Source organism: Carcharhinus amblyrhynchos, chromosome 15, assembly GCF_965287045.1.
Source record: "Carcharhinus amblyrhynchos chromosome 15, sCarAmb.v2.hapA, whole genome shotgun sequence".
Lineage (NCBI taxonomy): Eukaryota > Metazoa > Chordata > Chondrichthyes > Carcharhiniformes > Carcharhinidae > Carcharhinus > Carcharhinus amblyrhynchos.
Window position 1 is genome coordinate 53,604,769 of NC_137338.1, and position 20,273 is coordinate 53,625,041.

The 20,273-nt window shown below is 40.8% G+C and overlaps 1 protein-coding gene across 1 annotated transcript in view; it reads right to left on the bottom strand.

The window, feature by feature from the left end:
- Positions 1–4,154: 4,154 nt before the first annotated feature.
- LOC145353303 (cilia- and flagella-associated protein 47-like) overlaps positions 4,155–20,273 on the bottom strand; it is a 495,401-nt gene continuing 479,282 nt past the window's right edge. The window contains exon 66 of the mRNA XM_080203935.1: positions 4,155–4,764. Within this exon, the coding sequence (XP_080060061.1) occupies positions 4,540–4,764 (225 nt within the window). The 3' untranslated portion in view covers positions 4,155–4,539. The remainder of the gene's footprint in view (positions 4,765–20,273) is intronic.

Below are 20,273 nucleotides of genomic sequence, written 5' to 3' on the forward strand. Positions count from 1 at the left end.
GGTTAAATTGAGAGATGGAAATCTGTAGAGACTTTTTGTTTGCCTGATCTCCATTTTCTTTCATGCCTGAAAGCTTTTCTAATGCCCACGTCTTGGAAAAAAGTTTTAACCAGCCAAAGATATGAATCAACTTTCAGATGAGGAATTCTCCTCATCAGCTTTAAATTCAAAATTATTTTTAATTTTAAATCTTTTTACACAAGCAGTGATTTTTTTTGTTGAGTAAAACACACTTTGGCTGCTTAAACTTTGTTAATTATATCAAAATTCAGCTAAAAAGGTTTTTATTCAGTTCATGAATTTCTTTAATCTCTTTTTCCTTCTCTCCCTCCCGTTGAATTCAAGATTTATCTAGTTCTGTTGTGGCCAGAGCCACCACCTTTTCATGTGGCATTTGGGTAGGAGTGAGCAGACTCTCTTTAGGAAAGGAGAAAGGATGGTCCTATCTTCAGGGCAATGCCCTTTGTGCATCGGGACAGTCCCCCTAAGATAGTTCTTCCATTTCTTCCCACCTCACAGCTCTTCCCTAAACAGCCCAAACCTTGTCAGCCAAAGACCCTGGAATAACCTTGCTCAGGGATCCTTGAATCTTCATCTTGAGCCTGCTTGCAGTTCCAGCAGTGACCACTAATGCCCTCCTGGCACTGAGCAGAATGAGAGAGCTACCAACCAATCCAATTAGTCACCAGCTCCTGAGGGATGGACACCATCACCAGTGAGGGGTGGAAGTTCCACCGTTAGACAATTGATTGCCCTTGTAGTGCACTGTGGCTATGACACAGGCTGGTGTCCAGCTCTACGCTGATTTTGTTTCTGAGAGAATATTCTGCCTGGTTTTTCAAACACTTTTTGGAATAAAAGACATTAGGCCAGAAATAACAGGATTTGTGATAGTATCCCAACTAAATCAAAATTGCTAGGTTACTAGTTCCATACTAAATCCATTATTTACACATATTCACTTCTCAGTGAGTGGTGTTTCTCCCCCATTCGCAGATCCAAGCTATTTTGAACACATCTCTTTTTTTCTATGTTCTGTTTTCCAGAGGACTTAACCACTAGTATAGATTAAAAGCTGAATGACAGAAAGCAAAGAATAGGGATAAAGGGTAGTTATTCAGAGTGGTAGAAGGTGGGAAGTTGGGCACCACCAAGATTAATGCTGGGGATACTGTTCACAATTTATATTAACAATTTAGAATAATTTTGGAATCAAAAACAAAAGCTTCTAAATTTGCAGATGGTACTAAATGGGGAAGGATTGCCAACATTGATGACTGCAATTATGACAACAAGATATTAAAACACCTTCAGGATCGGCAAATTATAATGTGAGGGGTATTACATTTTGGTAAGAAAAATAAGGTCGCATATTACTTGGAAAATAAGAATCTAAATGATGCACAGGGTCAGAGATCTAGAAGTACAAAATAAAACATCGCTCAAAATTGCGACAAAAGTCAACAAGGCCATAACAAAAGAAAATCAAGTACAGGGGTTTAACTCTGTAGGAAAAGAATTGAAATGTTGAGAAATTATGACCTTGGTTAGACCACACTTCAAGTGCAGTTCTGGCTGCTTTATTTTAAAAATGTTAGAAAGGCGCAAGAGAAGGTGCAAACAGGATCGATAAGGATAATAATGGAATTACAAAATCATACTCATCAGGAGATGATAAAGAGACTTTCCTCTTGTCAAGAGAATATTGAAGAAGTGCCTTCTGGAGATCTTTAAATTATGGAAGTTTTTGTTAGAGCAGAAACAGAGAATGGAATTTTCCTATTATACCTGTGGCAGGTGGAAGTGGAGAATCTAACAGGAGGCAAAAAGTCAGAAACCCAACCGTGTAAAAATAGTTTGCAATTCTCTCAATGGTGGGTTAATGGCAGGTTGGGTATCTCACTGCCTTATGGCATGTATGCAATTTGCATTAATTATCATCTCATGAATGTTCATTAAAAGAGCCACCCACTGGATTCAAATGCCATCTTCAAATTTTGCTTCACGTCAGCAGGAAATCACTTTAGTCTGAAAAAGAGTGGTGTTATATGTGTTATAACAGTGTGTGAGTTATATGCTCTGTCTGAGGCCAGAACTCTCCATTCACCTGATGAAGGGGCAACCCCCGAAAGCTTGTGAGTTTACTATCAAATAAATTGGTTGGACTTTATTCTGGTGTTGTGAGACTTCTTACTATGTCACTGTTGTCCAGGATAGCAATGTGCAGCGGTACTATACAGAGCTGATTATTCAGAAATCAGCATTATGATCAGAGTGATATTGTGGGGTGGAGGGGGTGGTAGAGGGAACAGTTGGGGGAGGGGAAGGAAGACAATGCAATGGGATGGGGGGAAGGGAGCATACAGGAATCAGACAGGTAGGAAGGCTTTGCAAGGTGGAGGAGAGGGAATGATGAAAGGCAGAGGGGAGACAGAGTAGTGGGAAACTGGAGCCCAGCAAGGATAACTGAAATGATGACAAAGAAGAAATGAAAGTGCTATCATATATATGAATGGCAGGGGATTTACACAGATTCTGGAATGGGATGATTGGTCCCATGACGGAAAAGTGAGACTGGTATGCTTTCTGGAACCTTCCTGGGATTGAGAAAAGAAACCATCCTTTCCCCTATCCTAAAGAGAGTCTGCTCACTCCCACCCAAATGCCACCCGGAAAGGTGGTGGCTCTGGCCACAATAGAACTAGATAAATCTTGAATTCAATGGGAAAAAGAGAAGGAAAAAGAGATTAAAGAAATTTATGAACTGAATAAAAACCTTTTTAGCTGAATTTTGATACAACTAACAAAGTTTAAACAGCCAAAGTGTGTTTTACTCAACAAAAAAATCACTGCTTGCATAAAAAGATTTAAAATTAAAAATAATTCTGAATTTAAAGTAGATGAGGAGAATTCCATTGCTATGAAAGTTGATTCATATATTTGTCCATGCCCCTCTGATTAAGGCCTGGAGGCTTGTCTGAAGAGGGGTCCTGCTTTCTTCTTGAGGCTTGAAGACATCTCAGTGAATCTTGAAGAGCAATAGGTCTGAGAAAGGGAGATGTGTGTGTTTGGATGGCGAGGCAGACAAATCAGCACTCAGGCTGAGCCAGGAGATACAAAGAGATACTTACCTGTGTATAATTAATAAGCTTCCAGGCATAGAATCAGGAACAATTTCCCACCATGCTGAGCAGTGGTATATACCCTGCGAAAACCCCCACCACCACAGTTAATTAAAAACAGAAAATTCCACTCAGATTCTTTTCACTGGTGGGAATAAAGTAAATCAAGTGAGTACTAATATAAGATAGTAACCAAGAAATCAAGTGGGGAATTCAGAAGAAAGGTCTTTATCCAGAGAGTGGTGAGAATGTGATAATCTGGCCAGATGATTGAGGGGAATTGCATCGATGTATTCAAAGGGAAGTTGGATAAGCATATGAGAGATCAGGGTTATACTGGTAAGAGTAAGAGGTACTGAATGGTCTATTTCTGTGCTGTATTTTTTATACAAATCTATGTAAGAGGTTTTCCCTTGCATAAATAACAATTGCATATTATATAGTAAATATATCAGCTTGTGCAATATGGAATATAAAATAAAAATACAACTGTATTCAGAATTCTTATGTATACTTTATGTAGGATTTAGTGATAGAACCATAGAATGGTAGAGCTCTAAGCATGCTTCGCACTTCTTTATCATAGAATCATACAATCCCTACAATGCAAAAGGAAGCCATGCAGCCTATCGAGTCTGCACCGACCACAATCCCACCTAGGCCTTATTCCATAACCCCACATATTTACCCTGCTAATCCCCTAACACCCCAATTTACCATGGCCAATCAATCTAACCCGCACATCTTTGGACTGTGGGAGGAAACCGGAATACTCAGAGGAAACCCACACAGACACGGGGAGAATGTGCAAACTCCATACAGACCCAAGGCCAGAATTAAACCCAAGTCTCTGGCGCAGTGCTAACCACTGTGCCACCCAATGTTCATTTAACATTTTTGGTAACATTAGAGAATGGAGAAAAATATACCAAACTGTTATTTTGTCATACAATGGAATAAATCGCACCACTAACGGAATAAATTGCACCACTAACAGGTTGACAAATAATTGTACCTTTTGATATTTGAATCAGAAGATGGGCATCTATTATAAGAAATGTCACCAAAATGTATTGGTTTTGCTGATCAGCTAATGGATACATTATCAGAAAATGACACAGGTTAGACAGAATGCTCAGATATTTCTCAGTCACATTTTATATAAGAATGTGAGTGGTTACAGATATTTTTCAAAGCAAAATAGCTTGAATTGGTGATGGTTATATTGAAAAGATTTATTGGAAAAATACAATGGACTAGATAAAATAAATCAGCACACACAAGATCACTGTATTCATAAAAATGTATCAATTTCTTCATATAAATCAATTATGAATGATAGGCTTTTATTTGCACAGATAAAACAATCTACATTCTTCAGAAGATGATGTGCAAGGAAATGCAACTTATTTCATATTTACTTTGTTCTACTTGTTTTACTTCTAGAAACCAGGGGAGCACCTTTTAGAGGAGAGGACACTGCAGTTGTTATCACCTTGAGATTTTCTCGGATGAAGTTACGTTGTCGTACTGGAATGACTTGCTGGAAGTCAGTGTGGGTGATTTTACCGTGCTGAATGTTAGGAGGAGTGTACTGGGGATCCAAACCATTGATCTCGTACATCCATTGCATATCCATCGTCTATAAAAACGAGTGACAAGAAGACATGCAAAATTACTACTCTGCTAGTTTCAGTACAATACCACAAATACAAAATGTGAGGCCTTAAGATTCTAATGATCCCAATCCATCACAATCAAGGTGGGATCCCATTGAGTCCAATACTGATCCCACTGGAATTCCTAGGATCAGCTCATTAAAACTTGCCAAGTAGGATGAGGATGCAAGTCCTGGCAATGATATTAAGTTAGAAAGCATGTTATTCCCTAGTATTCCCTAGTGCAACACACTACAGTGCAAAGCAAGAATCTTAAACCGAAAGGAAGCGAATTTCATTGGGATGAAGAGAAAGCTGGTTGTGCTTGATCAGCTGAATGGATTAAGGATTATGGCAATAGATAAACAATGGGAAATGTTAAAATAAACAATCAAAATATTCAACAAAGGAACAAAAGGAAAATACTGTGGATACTGGAAATCTGAAATAAAAACAGAAAATGCTAGCAATGCTCATATTTATAATGGAAACCTGAAATGTTAACTCTGTATTTTCTCTCTCTGCAGATGTTGCTTGACCTGCTTCATATTCCCAATAAAGACAGATTCCATCAAAAGACAACACTCTGCAAGAAAGATCCATCCATGGCTCATCACAGAAACAAAAGGTGGTATTAGATTAAAAGAGATGTATCATGTTGCAGAAGGATTGTAGTAAGCCTGAGCATTGGGAGTTTTCTTTAGAATCAACAAAGGGCCACCAACAAGTAGATGAAAAGGCAAAAAATAGAATATGCAAATAAATTAGTCAGGAATGTAAAGACAGATTGTAACAGCATATGCAAATATATAAGGAGAAGAATAAATGAAGTAAACAGTGGTCCTTCAGAGAGACAGACAGGAGAAATTGTCATGCCAAATAAGGAAATAACTGAGATATTGAGCAAATATTTATTCACAGCAAGGAACACATTTGCATACCAGAAATAAAGAGTAACCTAGGGATTGATAAGAGCGAGGATCTTCAGGTAATTAACATCAGCACAGAAGAAGTGCTGGAGAAATTTAAGGGGCTGAAATTCAACAAATCCCCAGGATATTGATGGCCTATATCCTAGGATTTTGAAATAGGTAGCCACAGAGATTGTAAATGTACTGGTTAGGATTTTCCAAAATTCCCCAGATTCTAAAAAATTTTAGGACTGAGATGAGGAGAAATTTATTTAAAGGGTCGTGAATCTTTGGAATTCTGTGTCCCAGAGGGTTGTGAATTCTTCATTGTGGAGCATACTTAAGGCTCAGGTGGACAGATTTTTGGTCTCTCGGGGAATCAAGGGATACAGGGAGTCAGCGTGGAAGTGGAGCTGAGACCAAAGATCAGCTATGATTACACTGAGTGGTAAAGTAGGTTTGAGAGGCCAGTTGGTCTACTCCTGCTCCTATAACTTACATTTCTTTGTTTCACTGGCTGCTTATACTAGTGAAGATTTTTAGTGAAGGGCTAAAGAGATAAAGACAAAATAAATATCAGAGCTACCTACTTCGGGCATATCAACAGAAATTGCCAATTCTGCAATACAACCTATAATTTGCAGTCATCAGATAAGATAAAAATCACACAATACAGATAGTCTAGATGAGTAGATGAGGATAAGTTGCTGGAATTGGAAAATAATATTACCGAGTGGAAGCTAGGAAGATCTTAACTTCCGGCTGATAAGCGTTTGGGAACACAATCTCAGGGACACTGCAGTGTCAAGGAGAGGTTTTCAACAGTGCCTAAATCAGTTAGAAAATTATAGGCTTTTATTTGTGCGTGCAGATAACATAATTTCCATTCTTCACAAACACTAACTGACTTGCAAAATGAAAGCATAAAGAAATGGAACATGCTGTGGAGAATGGCTGATGTAACAACTTTGGCAAAAGTACTACATATCACAAGAGTCCTACGGGTAAATCACTACCTCCAGCTAGCCAGTACAGAGTTCTCAGTGGTAAAATTAAAAATATGGGTTTAAAGGGTTTAAAGTCACATCCACACTGTGAGTATACATTCTTGAGCAACTATGCTTGATATCATTTTGTGTAGGTCAGTAAGTGCCAAGGAGCTATGAACAATGCAGACCAGACATCTGTCAGCATCTAAGAATGATTTAGTACTACTTTGAACAGAAATGCTTCAACTAAAACCCTCTTTCAACCTTTCACAGCTAAATATGAATTCAGCAGCAGGAAGGGCAGAGCAACAGTGCTTTCTAAGGGAATCCTCAACCACTTATAGGTTAATTACTAGCTGATTCCTACTGGTAGCTGCTGAGTTCCTAGAAATGTTTAATGATGTGTCAGCTAAGGTGCAAGGGGGTGGACCAGCAAACAGTGAGGACCTTGGTGTTTAGTTTGAAGCTCTGTTCAGTTCACTTGTTTCCATCATGACTGCTTTCATTTCTAACCTGTGTACCTGCAGCATGAGTGAAAGAATAAATAGAAAACACAGAGGGAAGAGAAGAGCTTTCAGAGGCTGGCCATACCCACCCATGCTGCTCTGATACATCAATCACAGCTGGGAAAAATACGTCTGGGACCTCTTTATTACCAATAATGTGCTCATTGAAACGTGCCCCCTATTGCAAGGAGGCATGCATCCTTGGAGCAAAGGGGGGTGGGGTGTGTTCTGCAAGTAGCTGGGAAGGTGAGCATGGCCATGAATTTCTTTGTGCCAAGTTCCAGCCAGGCTGGAGCAGGGGTTATCTCCAACATCTTGCAGTTTGTTGTCCACTGTTACATAAGGAAGGTGACTGATGAACTGCACACAAAGAGAGGGGAACATTGTTTTTTTTCTTTCCAGAGAGAAGCAGGCAGATTATGCACTTAGTGTTGCCAGGACAGTGGGCTCCCCCATACTGCAGGGTGCTATTGACTTCACACATTACTTTGCAGGTGCTGCTTGCAATTCAGAGATGTATTGCAGCAACAATGTGCATCTGGTGTGCCTGATTTATCATTTGATGATACTATGCCTTTAAGAAATGTATTTTAGTCCTGCTTATTGTGCAGGATGTGTTTTAGCAGTGTATTTTGTTATTGGTGCTGCTGGGTCTATAATTGGCATCTACTGTTACTGAAGCTGCATAATTGCTTCTAATTGCAAGAATGTTTGTTTTAATCTGGCTAATCCTGTTATGCTGATTTTAACCACTTCCCTTGGGGTTTTCCAGAGTAGAATTTGATTAGGTTGATTCACAGTAATATTAGGTGACTGAGTGGAGCTAGGCTTACACAGAGAAATCAAGGGCAGTCTGTTGTTTGGGAACTTTAGAGAAAAGTCACTTTCTCTGCCTCTCTCTAGATTTAGAGATTGGAATCTGCCTGGAATTATTTCTCTTTCTCTGAGATTCTGCTGTTTGGGAGTGGATCTTTCACTGGAGGTTGCAGCACGAGAATTCAAAGACAAGCATTAGAATTTTACCATCCCACCTGCCACGGGAATTGTAATGGGTGGGACATGGACCATGGCAAAGTCCATTGACCTCAGGACAGGATTTTCTGGCTTTGGGGTCAGCACTGTGGAAAATCCTGCCCAAGATGTCAGTCTGGATCTCTCTCCAGAGGTGTTAAAAGACTAGAAATCTAGCATCCACATGAGCATATTAGTTTTCTTTTGGTGCTAACTGGTTCTGAAAAGGGGATTTATGTCTATGGGAAATTTGCTTGCATTGGAACGATAAAGATTGCTAGTTAAGAATTATATTTTGTCATGTTTATATATTATAATTGGTAAAAGTTATGCCAATTATTTTTGTTATATTCTAACTGTGTTTGTAAAAATAAAGTTTGTTTTAATAAAAACTTCCCAGTGGGTCAATTGAATCATACCTGGAGCAGAATACCTTATGCTCACCCCAATGCCAGGATCAAAAGGAAAAGCTAGGGTCTAGGCTAACTGTATAATATCCCTTGGAGTTTCTGATCTGGTCCCTAACAAATATGAAGATTAGTATCCTGGCAGCTATCATGATGCCATTATTCTGTATCAGTCAGATATACCATCAACATTTGAGCTACTATTGGGTGACCAGGGTGGTCTGCTGATCATCTGCTCCTGACTCTGGTACACAAGCCACACCCACATGGGCAACACGAACAGGTTTAGAAACATGTGGTCACATAAGATATTATTGGGCAAATCATTGGGGTACTCATGCTTCCACTGTCTGGATCACTCTTGAGGAACTTTGCAACACAATGGTGGAACCAGTTTGCCATGGTCTGCTCATTCTGCACAATTTCACTATCATGAGGGCACAGCTCATACCACCAGGTAAATAATGAATAGCTGAGAATGAGATGCATGAGGAACAAGACAAACTGCAGCAGCAGGAAGACAGGGAGGGGGGAAGAAATGGTAAACCACATATCCCTTTCTGACCAAGTGTTTATGATCAGGTTATCTGACTTTGATAGCAGTAAACAAAAACCTGAATTCCCTATTCAATAACAGTCACAAACATTCCCACCCCTCTGCTATGTACTATCAAAAAAAACCTCTTGATTTGAAGCTGAAATAAAAGCCACCACAAAATAAATGCTCTAAATCAACTTTATCAGACAAACCATCCAGTATCCCATACAAAAATTCAAGAAATCTCCCTTGTGCATTTCCTTCATGCTTATCTTAACTGCCTTTCCTTATCTCGGTGCTAGACAAATATATTAGTGTTCTTTGAATATATAAGTCGTAAGGTAGATAAAGGGAACCAATAGATGTAATATACTTGGATTTTTAAAAGGCATTTGAGTAAATAACTCACGCATGTTTAACCCACAGGATGGAGTTGGGAGTAATATATTAGCATGAATATAAGAAAGGTTAATGGACAAAAAACAAAGAATAGTGATAAATGTGGCCTATTAAAGCTGGCAGCATAACTGATGTACTATGGGGTCTCTTAGATCTACCAGAACAAAGGGTAAGACAGCAATGATGTTTTAATACTCTCCCCAGTATTGCATTGGAGTATGAGCTGTGATTATGGACCACAACTTCCTCAGAGTGACAATCGGCATTGGATTGTCACTCTGTACTCATTTATCCATGCTAAATTTCTTAAGTGCTGGTATTGCCCAACCTTCTAGACACAGATCAGGTGAGATTCAGGCAATGCATTGGGACCAAGGGTCCAGCAACAGAGTTCAAAAGAAGCAAAGGAGGACATGCCACTTTTTTACATCACTAGCTGTTGACCTGGGTCAGGTGGGTGGGGGGTTGATGGTCCAGTCAGTCAGGTTTGGGAGTGTCCAGTTGGTCAGGTTGATGGTTTTGGTTGATCGGAGGTGGGGGGTGTCCAGCCAGGTCAGGTGAGTTGGGTCGGGGGGGGGGGAGGGGGGTGTTCCAGCTGGTCTGGTCAGGTGGGAGGGGGTGGAGTCCAACCATGTTAATTCAGGTCCAGTCATGGGGGTCTGGGATACGTGGTGGGGAGAATATCATGGGAGAGCGGGAGTGCTGCTTGGGGCAGGAAATGGAAGTGGAGTGATGGATTCCGTTAGGCATTCAGTAGTTGTGTTGAAGTTAAAGTGGTTTTAATTCTTCAAATTTTTTCAAAGTAACTATTAGCGAAACCTGGCAGAACCATCTGAAGTCACTTTGTTGGGTGGTTCCAAGCATAGCACAATTGTCCAGGAAAGTTGGTGCTTCTGGACAACTACCATGTAAACCCTTACCTGGGAACTTTCCAGAGGGATTCCCCAGTGCATCCTTGGGAAACCTCAAAACTGACAATGCTGGGGAGCCAGAAAGTTACAGTGTGTATTTAAATCCAGGAGTAACAACCACAACCTCCTGACTCTGCGGCAATATCAAAACTGAAGTAGGGCCCCATGTGATTTGTGATTTAATATGTACCTGCTACAAAGAGAACAATATCACTTCTAAGAAAGAGTGGAGAAACAAACTAGCTTCCAGGTCACATGAAGTAATTATATTACAGCAACACTGTCTCTCTTGTTCAGAAGTTCCATTTGTTTCTACCAGTTTCATTTCCAGTGAATTTATCACTGCAAAATTTTGGAATGCAAAGCTCAGTCCTGGCACAATGCCCAAGCTGTCTCTTTTAACTTAATCCTGAGTTCAAACTGTTGATTGTCTCAATTGTCCATTCATACTTTAATTGGCGATTAATCTACTAAAGACTCATCTGTTACCAGGCTATGTCCATGAGAGGAGTTAACAGGATGAATTAGTATGTTGCAAAAATGTAAAACTATACTGAAGTTATATTTTAAATAACTTAAATTTATCTTTAGTCATTTCATTTGGCTTGACATGCATGTTTTTCCTGAAAAGATTATATAACTACAAAATATATTTTAGTATTAAATAATGGTCAATAATATTTTGTATATCGCTTATCTTTATATTATTACATATTATGTAACCTGTTCTCAAACAAAATACATCCTAATGTATCTTGTTGGTTTACTGAAATATACATTTGCAAATTAATCTAATTTCAGAAAAAAATAAGAGCAGAGTATGGGGTAGAAATTAATTTCCAGTGATAGCACTGAATTTGTAATATCGGATGGCTGTTGATAAACAGAGCATCTGTTAGTCAGTTCCATCATAGTTGATATTGACCTATGGAAAATGTGAGGGCCAATATTATGACCTGAGCCCACACAAACAGATAGATGATAGCGAGGTCTGGTTTTGCTCCATCTAATCACTGAATACTCCAGTTGCTGAGGTATGGGGCAAAGGATATAGGAGAAGGGACCTTTAGCACTAATCATCCACTCTCTTGACATCTGACATGCAATTTCTGTTTTGGGTAGAAACCTCAAGCCTGAAGCTGGTGGGTGCATTTAAAATTACCCTTACATGAAATGGTGGGATGTAACAGTAGCTCCTGCTTTACTGGGAATGCCATCTGCCAAGTGCCTACCCCGAAGACTGCATGTGAAAACTGAATGGAAGATATTATTGTTTGCCTTTCATACTAAAGTTTCTGCAAAAGATTTGCCTGGGACTTAGTGATTATTTCTTCTCCTCTTCTAGAGCATAGCAGCGCTACAGGTCACGAGATCTCACACAGACACTAGACCAAAATATATCTGGGAATTTGCTTTGATACAAGCTTTTGAGACTGCATCACTGTACAATTTTCTTTCTCCTGTACGGTGTAAGCGCTGAAACCCAAACAGTTCTGACAAGTTATTCATATGGCCTTGACTTGTAACTACAGCTGGGTTCAGATGAGATCAGTTAAGCACGTTAAAGAAATATGCTTAAGTTGCAATATTGCAAGAGTTGTTGTGCTAAATATTACTGCATTAATTCTAATGTTCTTCTAATTATATTGGAGTTTACCATTCCTTTGCATCTTGAAATTTTACTTTGACTAAAGTAAATTCCCATTAAGTACTATAAAGGAAATCGTTAAATTATTGATCCCTTTGTTTTACATTTCAGAATTGTAAAATGAATCAGTTGGTATTGTTGCATTAGGAAGTGCCAAAATGAATCTAAATGCATCTAAAATGAATCTTCGCTGGAGTCTCCACAGTCAGCATGTCCAGCATTGTAATCTGACGCTGAAGAGAGAAGCAGCAACTGCAAGTGGATTGAGCAACTCAACTTTGTCTGTTCAGGCCAGCCACTGTGTTTATAAACAGCTGCTCTGTTTATCAGATATCAGTAATGTTAGGTTAGCAGAAAACTATATCAACAACTGAGAATTTCATTGTGTAACTTGTTCTGCAAACTAAACGGGAACCACATACCAGCATTACTTATCCAAAATGAAAAGACACAACAATGCCAGCAGTGCAAACAACTACCACAGTGAGAGCAGCCTTAGATCTGTCAAGTAATACAAAAGATCAGCACAGCATCAGTAGCCCAGGGTAAAATACAGGAGTGATTTGAAGAGCAATTCTGTCATTTAAGAGATTAAGCAGTCGAAGGGATGAAACACTGTTCTCGAAAAGAACATAGTTGTGTGACTTTGATTCAATTTGCTATTGTCACAAATATTCATTACAGTGAAAAGTATTGTTTCTTCTGCACTATACAAACAACGTATACCGTTCATAAAGAAGGAAAAAAGAGAGTGGAGAATGTAGTGTTGTAGTTTTGGCTAGGGTGTAAAAAAAAGATCAACTTAATGTGATGTAGATCCATTCAAAAGTCTGATGGCAGCAGGGATGAACCTGATTTTGAGTCACTTGGTACTTGATCTCAGACTTTTGTATCTTTTTCCCAATGAAAGAAGGTGGAAGAGAATATGTCTAGGATCCGTGGGGTCCTTGATCATGCTGGCAGCAGGAAGTGTAGAAGTGTCAATGGATGGGAGGCAGATTTGAGTGATGGACTGGGCTTCATTCACAACCTTTTGTAGTTCCTTGCGGTCTTAAATAGAGCAGGACCAATACCAAGCTATACCACCAGAAATAATACTTTCTATGGTGCATCTGAAGAAGGTAGTGAGAGTTGTAGAAATCATGCCAAATTTCCTTAGTCTCCTGAGAAATTGTGTGGTTTAATTGTGCAGTTGCTTCAGTTGAGACTTTTTGTAAAAAGGTGCTTTTGCTTCCTAAACTTTTGCCTTTTATCAAGCTTTTGAGGATTAATGAATGGTAACTGTGAGCAATAATGTTGCTTATGGTAATATAAAACAATAAAGCTACCATTTTATAATGAACATCGGAAAACAAGTTCCTACTCAAAGTGGATACATTCAGGGATCAGCACCTCCTTGGTATTTTCTTTATATAAAAAGAAAAGCCAGTCTGAAAGCTTAAGCAGCCCAAGTAGGCAATTTTAAGTCTAAAGCTGTTCCCATGACAAAACTTGCCTTTGTTACCCTTTAACTGCCTCTTTTGAAGCCAGAATAAGAATACCACATTCAAGCTTCCCTTATGTCTGGGAGGTTTTGCAGACTAGTGTTACTTGTACAAAACAGCAAAAAAGAAACACTACAACAAATAGCTTTTCAGCATTTTTGAATCACCTTAGCAACATTCAGAAACAAACAAAAAAAAGAACCATTTCCCTCAAACAATTGCAGAAAATAAGGTTGTTGAAAGGTCCTGTTTGCTACAAGGCCCAATTGCTTCTCAAACATTAACAACATGTTGACATTTACTTGCCTTGCAAACCCAATTAAGTTTCCACTGAAGTGGCACAAGCAATCAGCTCCACAATGCTAATCTTAACTTGCCCTTCTATTGAAGAGGTCACATGAGCTTACCAGTGATAGATTCCACTGCAAGTTCCACAGCTTTCATTCCATATAGGACCAGTTATGTTTTCTACTTCCTGAAAGCTCACATTTTAATTAAAATAAAACTCTGGTAAAGTACCGTAATATTATAACTGGGTATTATTTATATATATATTTATAGGATGTGGGTTTCGCTGTCAAGGCCAGTATTTATTGCCCATCCCTAACTGCCCTTGAGAAGGTAGTGATGAGCTGCCTTCCTGGACACCACAATCCATATGATGTGTGTACACCCACAATGCTGTTTGGGTGGGGTTCCAAGATTTAGACCCAGTGTTGATGAAGGAACAGCAATATATTTCCACGGCAGGAAGATGAGTAATTTGAAGGGAAACTTCCAGGTGGTTATGTTCCCATTTATCTGCTGCCTTGACCTTCAAACGGCAGTGGTCATGGATTTGGGAAGTGCTACCTAAGGTGCCTTTCTACACTGCATCTTGTAGATGGCACACACTGCTGCCACTATGCACTGGTGGTAGAGGGAGTGAATGTTTGTGGATGGAGATACAATCAAGTGGTTTTTGTTTACATGGTATCAAGCTTCTTGAGTGTTGTTAGGTTGCCCATCAGGCAAGTAGAGGATATTCCATTCCACTTCTAATTTGTGACTTGTAGATTGGGAACAGGGTTTTGGGGAGTCAGAAAGCAAGTTATTTGCCAAGATTCCTAGCCACTGACCTAATCTTGTAGCCACAGTATTTATATGGCTAGTCCAGTTGAATTTCTGGTCAATGGTAACCCCAAGGACGCTGAAGTGGGGGATTTAGCGATGGTAACGTCATTGAATGTCAAAGGCAATGGTTAGATTCTCATTTGTTAGGAACGGTCATTGCTTGACACTTGTGTGGTGTGAATTTGACTAGCCACTTGTCAGCCCAAGCCCAGATATTGTCCAGGTCTTCCTGCATTTGGATATGGACTGCTTCAGTATCTGAGGAGTCACGAATGGTGCTGAACATTTCATAGCCAGCAGTCAGCATCCCACCTCTGTCTGACATTATGATGGAAGGAAGGTCATTGATGAAGCAGCTGAAGATGGTTGGGCCTAGGGCACTACCCTGAGGAGATCCCGCAAATATATTCTGGAGCAGAGATGACATTATTACCGAAATTCTACTACCTCACCCACCACAGAATCAGAGTGAATAAGGGGCGGACAATGGAAACGTCCATTAACCTCAGGCAGGAATTTCTGGTCTCACTCGAGTGAGGCTGTAAAATCCCACCCTATATGTATGATGTTTAACCAGTATAGTGTACACATTCTTAATGCAACAAGGCTAAAAAGGGCCTGACATAATCTAACATGAATAAATATAACAGATTAAATATTGGAAAGATTGGAGCCACTGTGTGGGATTTTACGGCCTCGCTTGGGTGAGTCTCGTGAAATGCCACCTGAGGCCAATGAAGAATTCCGTTCTGGGAACCTAAGCGGTAAAATTCCAGCCATTATCTTTGGTCTAGGCTACAAGTTCCATTTTCCAGCTACTGACTCCATCCCTCTCCATGAAAACTATCCAAGACTGAACTCAACTGTTGACATCCTTGGTGTAATGTTTGATGCCGAATTGAGATTCTGACCACTTATTTATGCCATGACTGAGACTACCTGTTTCCACCTCCATGTTGCCTGACAGTATCCTTGCCTCAGCTCATCTGTTGCTGAAATCCTCACCCTTTTTTAACTATAGGCTTGACTATTTCAACACACTCCTGGCTGGACTCAGGGGTCGGTGCTGGGGCCTCAGCTATTTACCATTTATATAGATGATCTGGAGGAGGGAACTGAGTGTATGGTGTCGAAATTTGCTGATGACACCAAGATTGGTGAAACGGCAAATTGTGTGGAGGGTGTGGAGAGTCTGCAGAAGGATCTAGATAGGCTGGGCAAATGGGCCAGGAACTGGCAAATGGAACTTAATGTTGGCAAGTGCGAGGTGGTCCACTTTGGTAGGAATAATGGTAGGAAGGATTATTACTTACGTGGAGAAAAACTGCAGCAGGCGACGGTGCAGAGGGACCTCGGGGTCCTTGTGCATGAGTCACAAAAACCCAGCTTGCAGGTGCAGCAGGTGGTCAGGAAGGCGAATGGGATGATGGCCTTCATAGCGAGGGGGATTGAATATAAAAGTAGGGAGGTCTTGCTGTGGCTGTATAGGGCATTGGTGAGGCCGCAGCTGGAGTACTGTGTGCAGTTTTGGTCGCCGCACTTACGCAAGGATATTTTGGCCTTGGAGGGAGTGCAGAGGAGGTTTACTAGGCTGATGCCAGAGTTGAGGGGGTTGAGCTATGAGGAGAGGCTGAATAAACTCGGCTTGTACTCGTTAGAGTTTAGAAGAATGAGGGGAGATCTCATTGAGACATATAAGATGATGAATGGGATGGATAGGATAGAGGTGGAGAGACTCTTCCCGCTCAGAAAGGACAGTAGGACTAGGGGGCACAGCCTCAAGATAAAGGGGGGGGGCGGTTTAGAACGGAGTTGAGGAAGAACTTCTTCACTCAAAGGGTGGTAAATCTCTGGAATTCTCTGCCTGTTGAAGTGGTGGAGGCTACCTTGCTAAATATTTTTAAGAAGCGGGTTGATGGGTTTTTGATAGGCAAGGGGATTAAGGGTTATGGGGAGAGGGCGGGAATGTGGAACTGAGCCACGACAGATCAGCCATGATCTTATTGAATGGCGGGGCAGGCTCGAGGGGCCAGATGGCCTACTCCTGCTCCTATTTCTTATGTTCTTATGTTCTTATGACTCCCATATTCTATCCTCTGTAAACTTCAGGTCATCCAAAATTCTGCTGCTCATGACTTTACTCATAGAAAGCCCCATTTCTCCATCAGCCCTGTGCTTGCTGACCTAATTTGGATTGGGCTAAGTAATGCCTCAATTTTAAATTTCTCATCCTTGTTTCCAGACCTCTCCATGGCCTTGCCCTTCCCCTTCTCCATTATTTCTCAGCCCTGCAACCCTCCAACATATCTGTACTCATCCAATTATGATCTCATGCTTTCAACTGCTCAACCTCTCCACTTGTCCATTTCTCTTTCCTTCTTTAAGATTCTCTTTAAACTGTACCTCTTTGAAAAGGCTTTCAACTATATGTCATAACTTACCTTTAATGACTTGGTGGCACAGGTGACAGGAGTGGCATGGTGGTACAGTGGTTAGCACTGCTGCCTCACAGTGCCAGGGACCTGGGTTCAATTCCTGGCTTGGGTCACTGTCTGTGTGGAGATTGCATGTTCTCCCCATGTCTGTGTACTTTTCCTCCCACAGTCCAAACAATGTGCTGGCTAGGTGCATTGGCTATGCTAAACTCTCCCTCAGTGTACATGAACAGGGGCCAGAGTGTGGCAACTAGGGGACTTTCACAGTAATTTCATTGCAGTGTTAGTGTAAGCCTACTTATGACACTAATAAATAAACTTAAACTGGTGTCAAATCTTGCTTCACCATGCTTCTGCGAAATGCCTTAGGATGCCTAATACATTAAATACCATGGTTGTTGAATCTAATATGGATTAATAGTCTATTAAAATCATACATTTAGTCCTCAGACCTGCTTGTTAATATCACTCAATGAAAAATAGTGCACGGGTGGTTCTATTTGTTATGCTCTTTGTTTTGTTTGTGGTGTACAAGAATTTGAAACATTTTCTGCAGTGATTTTTCCAGTTTTTATACTCTCCAGTTCTTTAAACATTATCCATACCAGGGAATTGGAAACGTGAGCAAACAAATTATAAGTTTGAATCCCTGCTTTGGAAGGTATTTGAAAATAACATGGTCAGGTTTCTTCTCCAGTGTTAGATTTGGCAACAAGTCAGTACGAGTTCATGAACGCTGAAGTTGACCCATTTCTAAGTTCACCATACTGTGCATGTTGTGGGCGAGCCAGAAATGTGTCTTATGTTTAGGTTTGGCAGTTTGCCAATGAGGGGTAGAAAAATTGCATATTGTGGCAGCTCTTAATGACTTGAAGCTGCTTAAGAGACAATGGCCCTGATAGCTATCAGAAGCTGGCTTCCAAAAAGGTCAGGAGGGGGTTGTGGAATTCTGTTGACAAACCCCAAAGGAAGTTAAATCTCTGATCACAGCTGGATTGAAGCAATTACCTTTGATTTCCATGTTTTGCTTCTCCAACCTGTGCAATGGGCAATGCTGCACCACCACATTATACAATTCCAGCTGTATTTAAAGCAACAATGTACAAATGAAAATTGGAGATGTTCACATAAAATGAGGGAATGAGCCAGTTTTAATGATACGTGACTTGAATTATTACTGGAGCCAATCAGATGAAGGAGAAATATACATTTCCCCCATGTCAGGAGGAAAAAACACCTGTGGCTCACACCAGAAGGTGTATGTTAGGGTGAGATGGGAAAAGATAGATTGGCTTCCCTCTTTTCACCTTGTTTGAGCACAACATTTTATTTTAGAAGGATATGCTTTCCAATTCTGAGTGTTTAAGATTGATGTTATCACCGTATAAAACACAGACAGATTTCCTTAAGTTTTTTTTCCCAGAAACAAGAAGATTGTGATTATTGTATTAACTTAGTCTAAGAAAAATAATAAAAACACTTCAATTTCATACACACACACACACACACACACACACACACACACACACACACACACACACACACACACACACACACACACACACACACAGGTTCACACATACAAAAACAGATTACAAAGCAGAAGGATAGATTAAGAGATACTTTCCAAGTCAATAAAAATTAAACTGATGGGATTCTCGTAGGCTGATGACTTGGGTGGATCCAGGCTGAGCATGGAGGTCTTCTGGGCTTGGCATGAGGCAATTAAAAGATGTAGGTAGAAGATTTATCAACAACTGCTGAGTGGAGTTCTTTTAAAATAATTATGCTTACCTCACGTGGATGGTGAAAACTAGCAGACTGGATTTGAGCTTGTAAAAATAGGCAGAGATAGAAAGAGAGGGAGAGGCCCACACAAAGTCTTGTTTGTTTCCAAGTTGGCTTGTTTCTCCCTGCTTCTTGCAGTAGATAAGATTTGTTAACTGAACTCAGTTACAGTCATGTAATCCATGATCAATACATGCATCACCTGAGTAACTGTTCAAAGTTACAAACCATTGCTACACAATGGGGAATTAAGGTAGCTGTTCACGTCTACTTATGATGAACTGGTTCATCTGTATTACACTTTGTTAGGTGTTACTCAGAGAGGTGGACCGATATTCTCCCAAAAGAATTCTAAGTTCCCAACATGTGGGAAAATGGAAATAAACCCACCAGTATTTTCAGCGTGATTTCCAGAATGAATTTCCAACACATTGTGCATCACAAAGTGCCTAACATGAACATGATTCACTTTGGAAATCTGTAGGCGCAGCCTATTTCTGTCTGAGAGACCGGAAGCAGATATCTGAGCAGACCAGTATCCATGAGCCAGTATCCATTAGCACAGAGATCGCGCATATGCAATAGCCCCACACTGGGGGCCTCCAGATTGCTGACCCTCCCTGCAACCTTCCCCCATTGCTGACCTTCTGATCCCCCACCCTCGATCACTGGCCTCCTGGAAGTCCCTGGGCCAGCTGCTATGTCTCCACCTGGCTAGCCCCGATTTCCCTATCCCCCACCTGGATAGTCCTCACTCCCCACTCTCCCCCAAACTCCCCGGCCCAACCCCTCTCCCACCCAAATGGCCGGTCCTGATCACCACCTCCCTCATTTTCCCAGTCATCCCAAGTGCAGAGTGGCAGTGGTCCCCCTATCCTGCCATAGATCGCCCTGCACCCTTGGCACTGCCCAGCATTGGGCATTGCCAATTTGCCCCTTGGGCAATGCCAGCATGCCAGTTTGGCACTGCCAGTCTGGCACTGCCCGAGGGACCCTCCCCCGACCTTCTGAAGGGGTCCTCAATGGCCTCTCCTTCCTCCAGCAAGATCAGGCCACCTGTTCCCCGTTAATGGGGAGCAGGAGTAAACCATGTTGGAGTGATCCAAGAATCAGTTTAACTTTGATGGTGGGGAAACTTCTAGAAACAATAACCTGATCTGGGGGTAAAGTCAATAGGCTAATGGAAAATGCATGTTTATTAAAGAAATCGACCACAGGAAAATCATGTTTAACTAACTTGCTGGAATTTGTTTGAAGAGTTAGCAAAGAGGGTTAATGAGGGAAATGTTGATTTGGTGTACATGGACTTCCATAAGGGATTTGATACAGTGCCACACAGCAGATTTGTGAGCA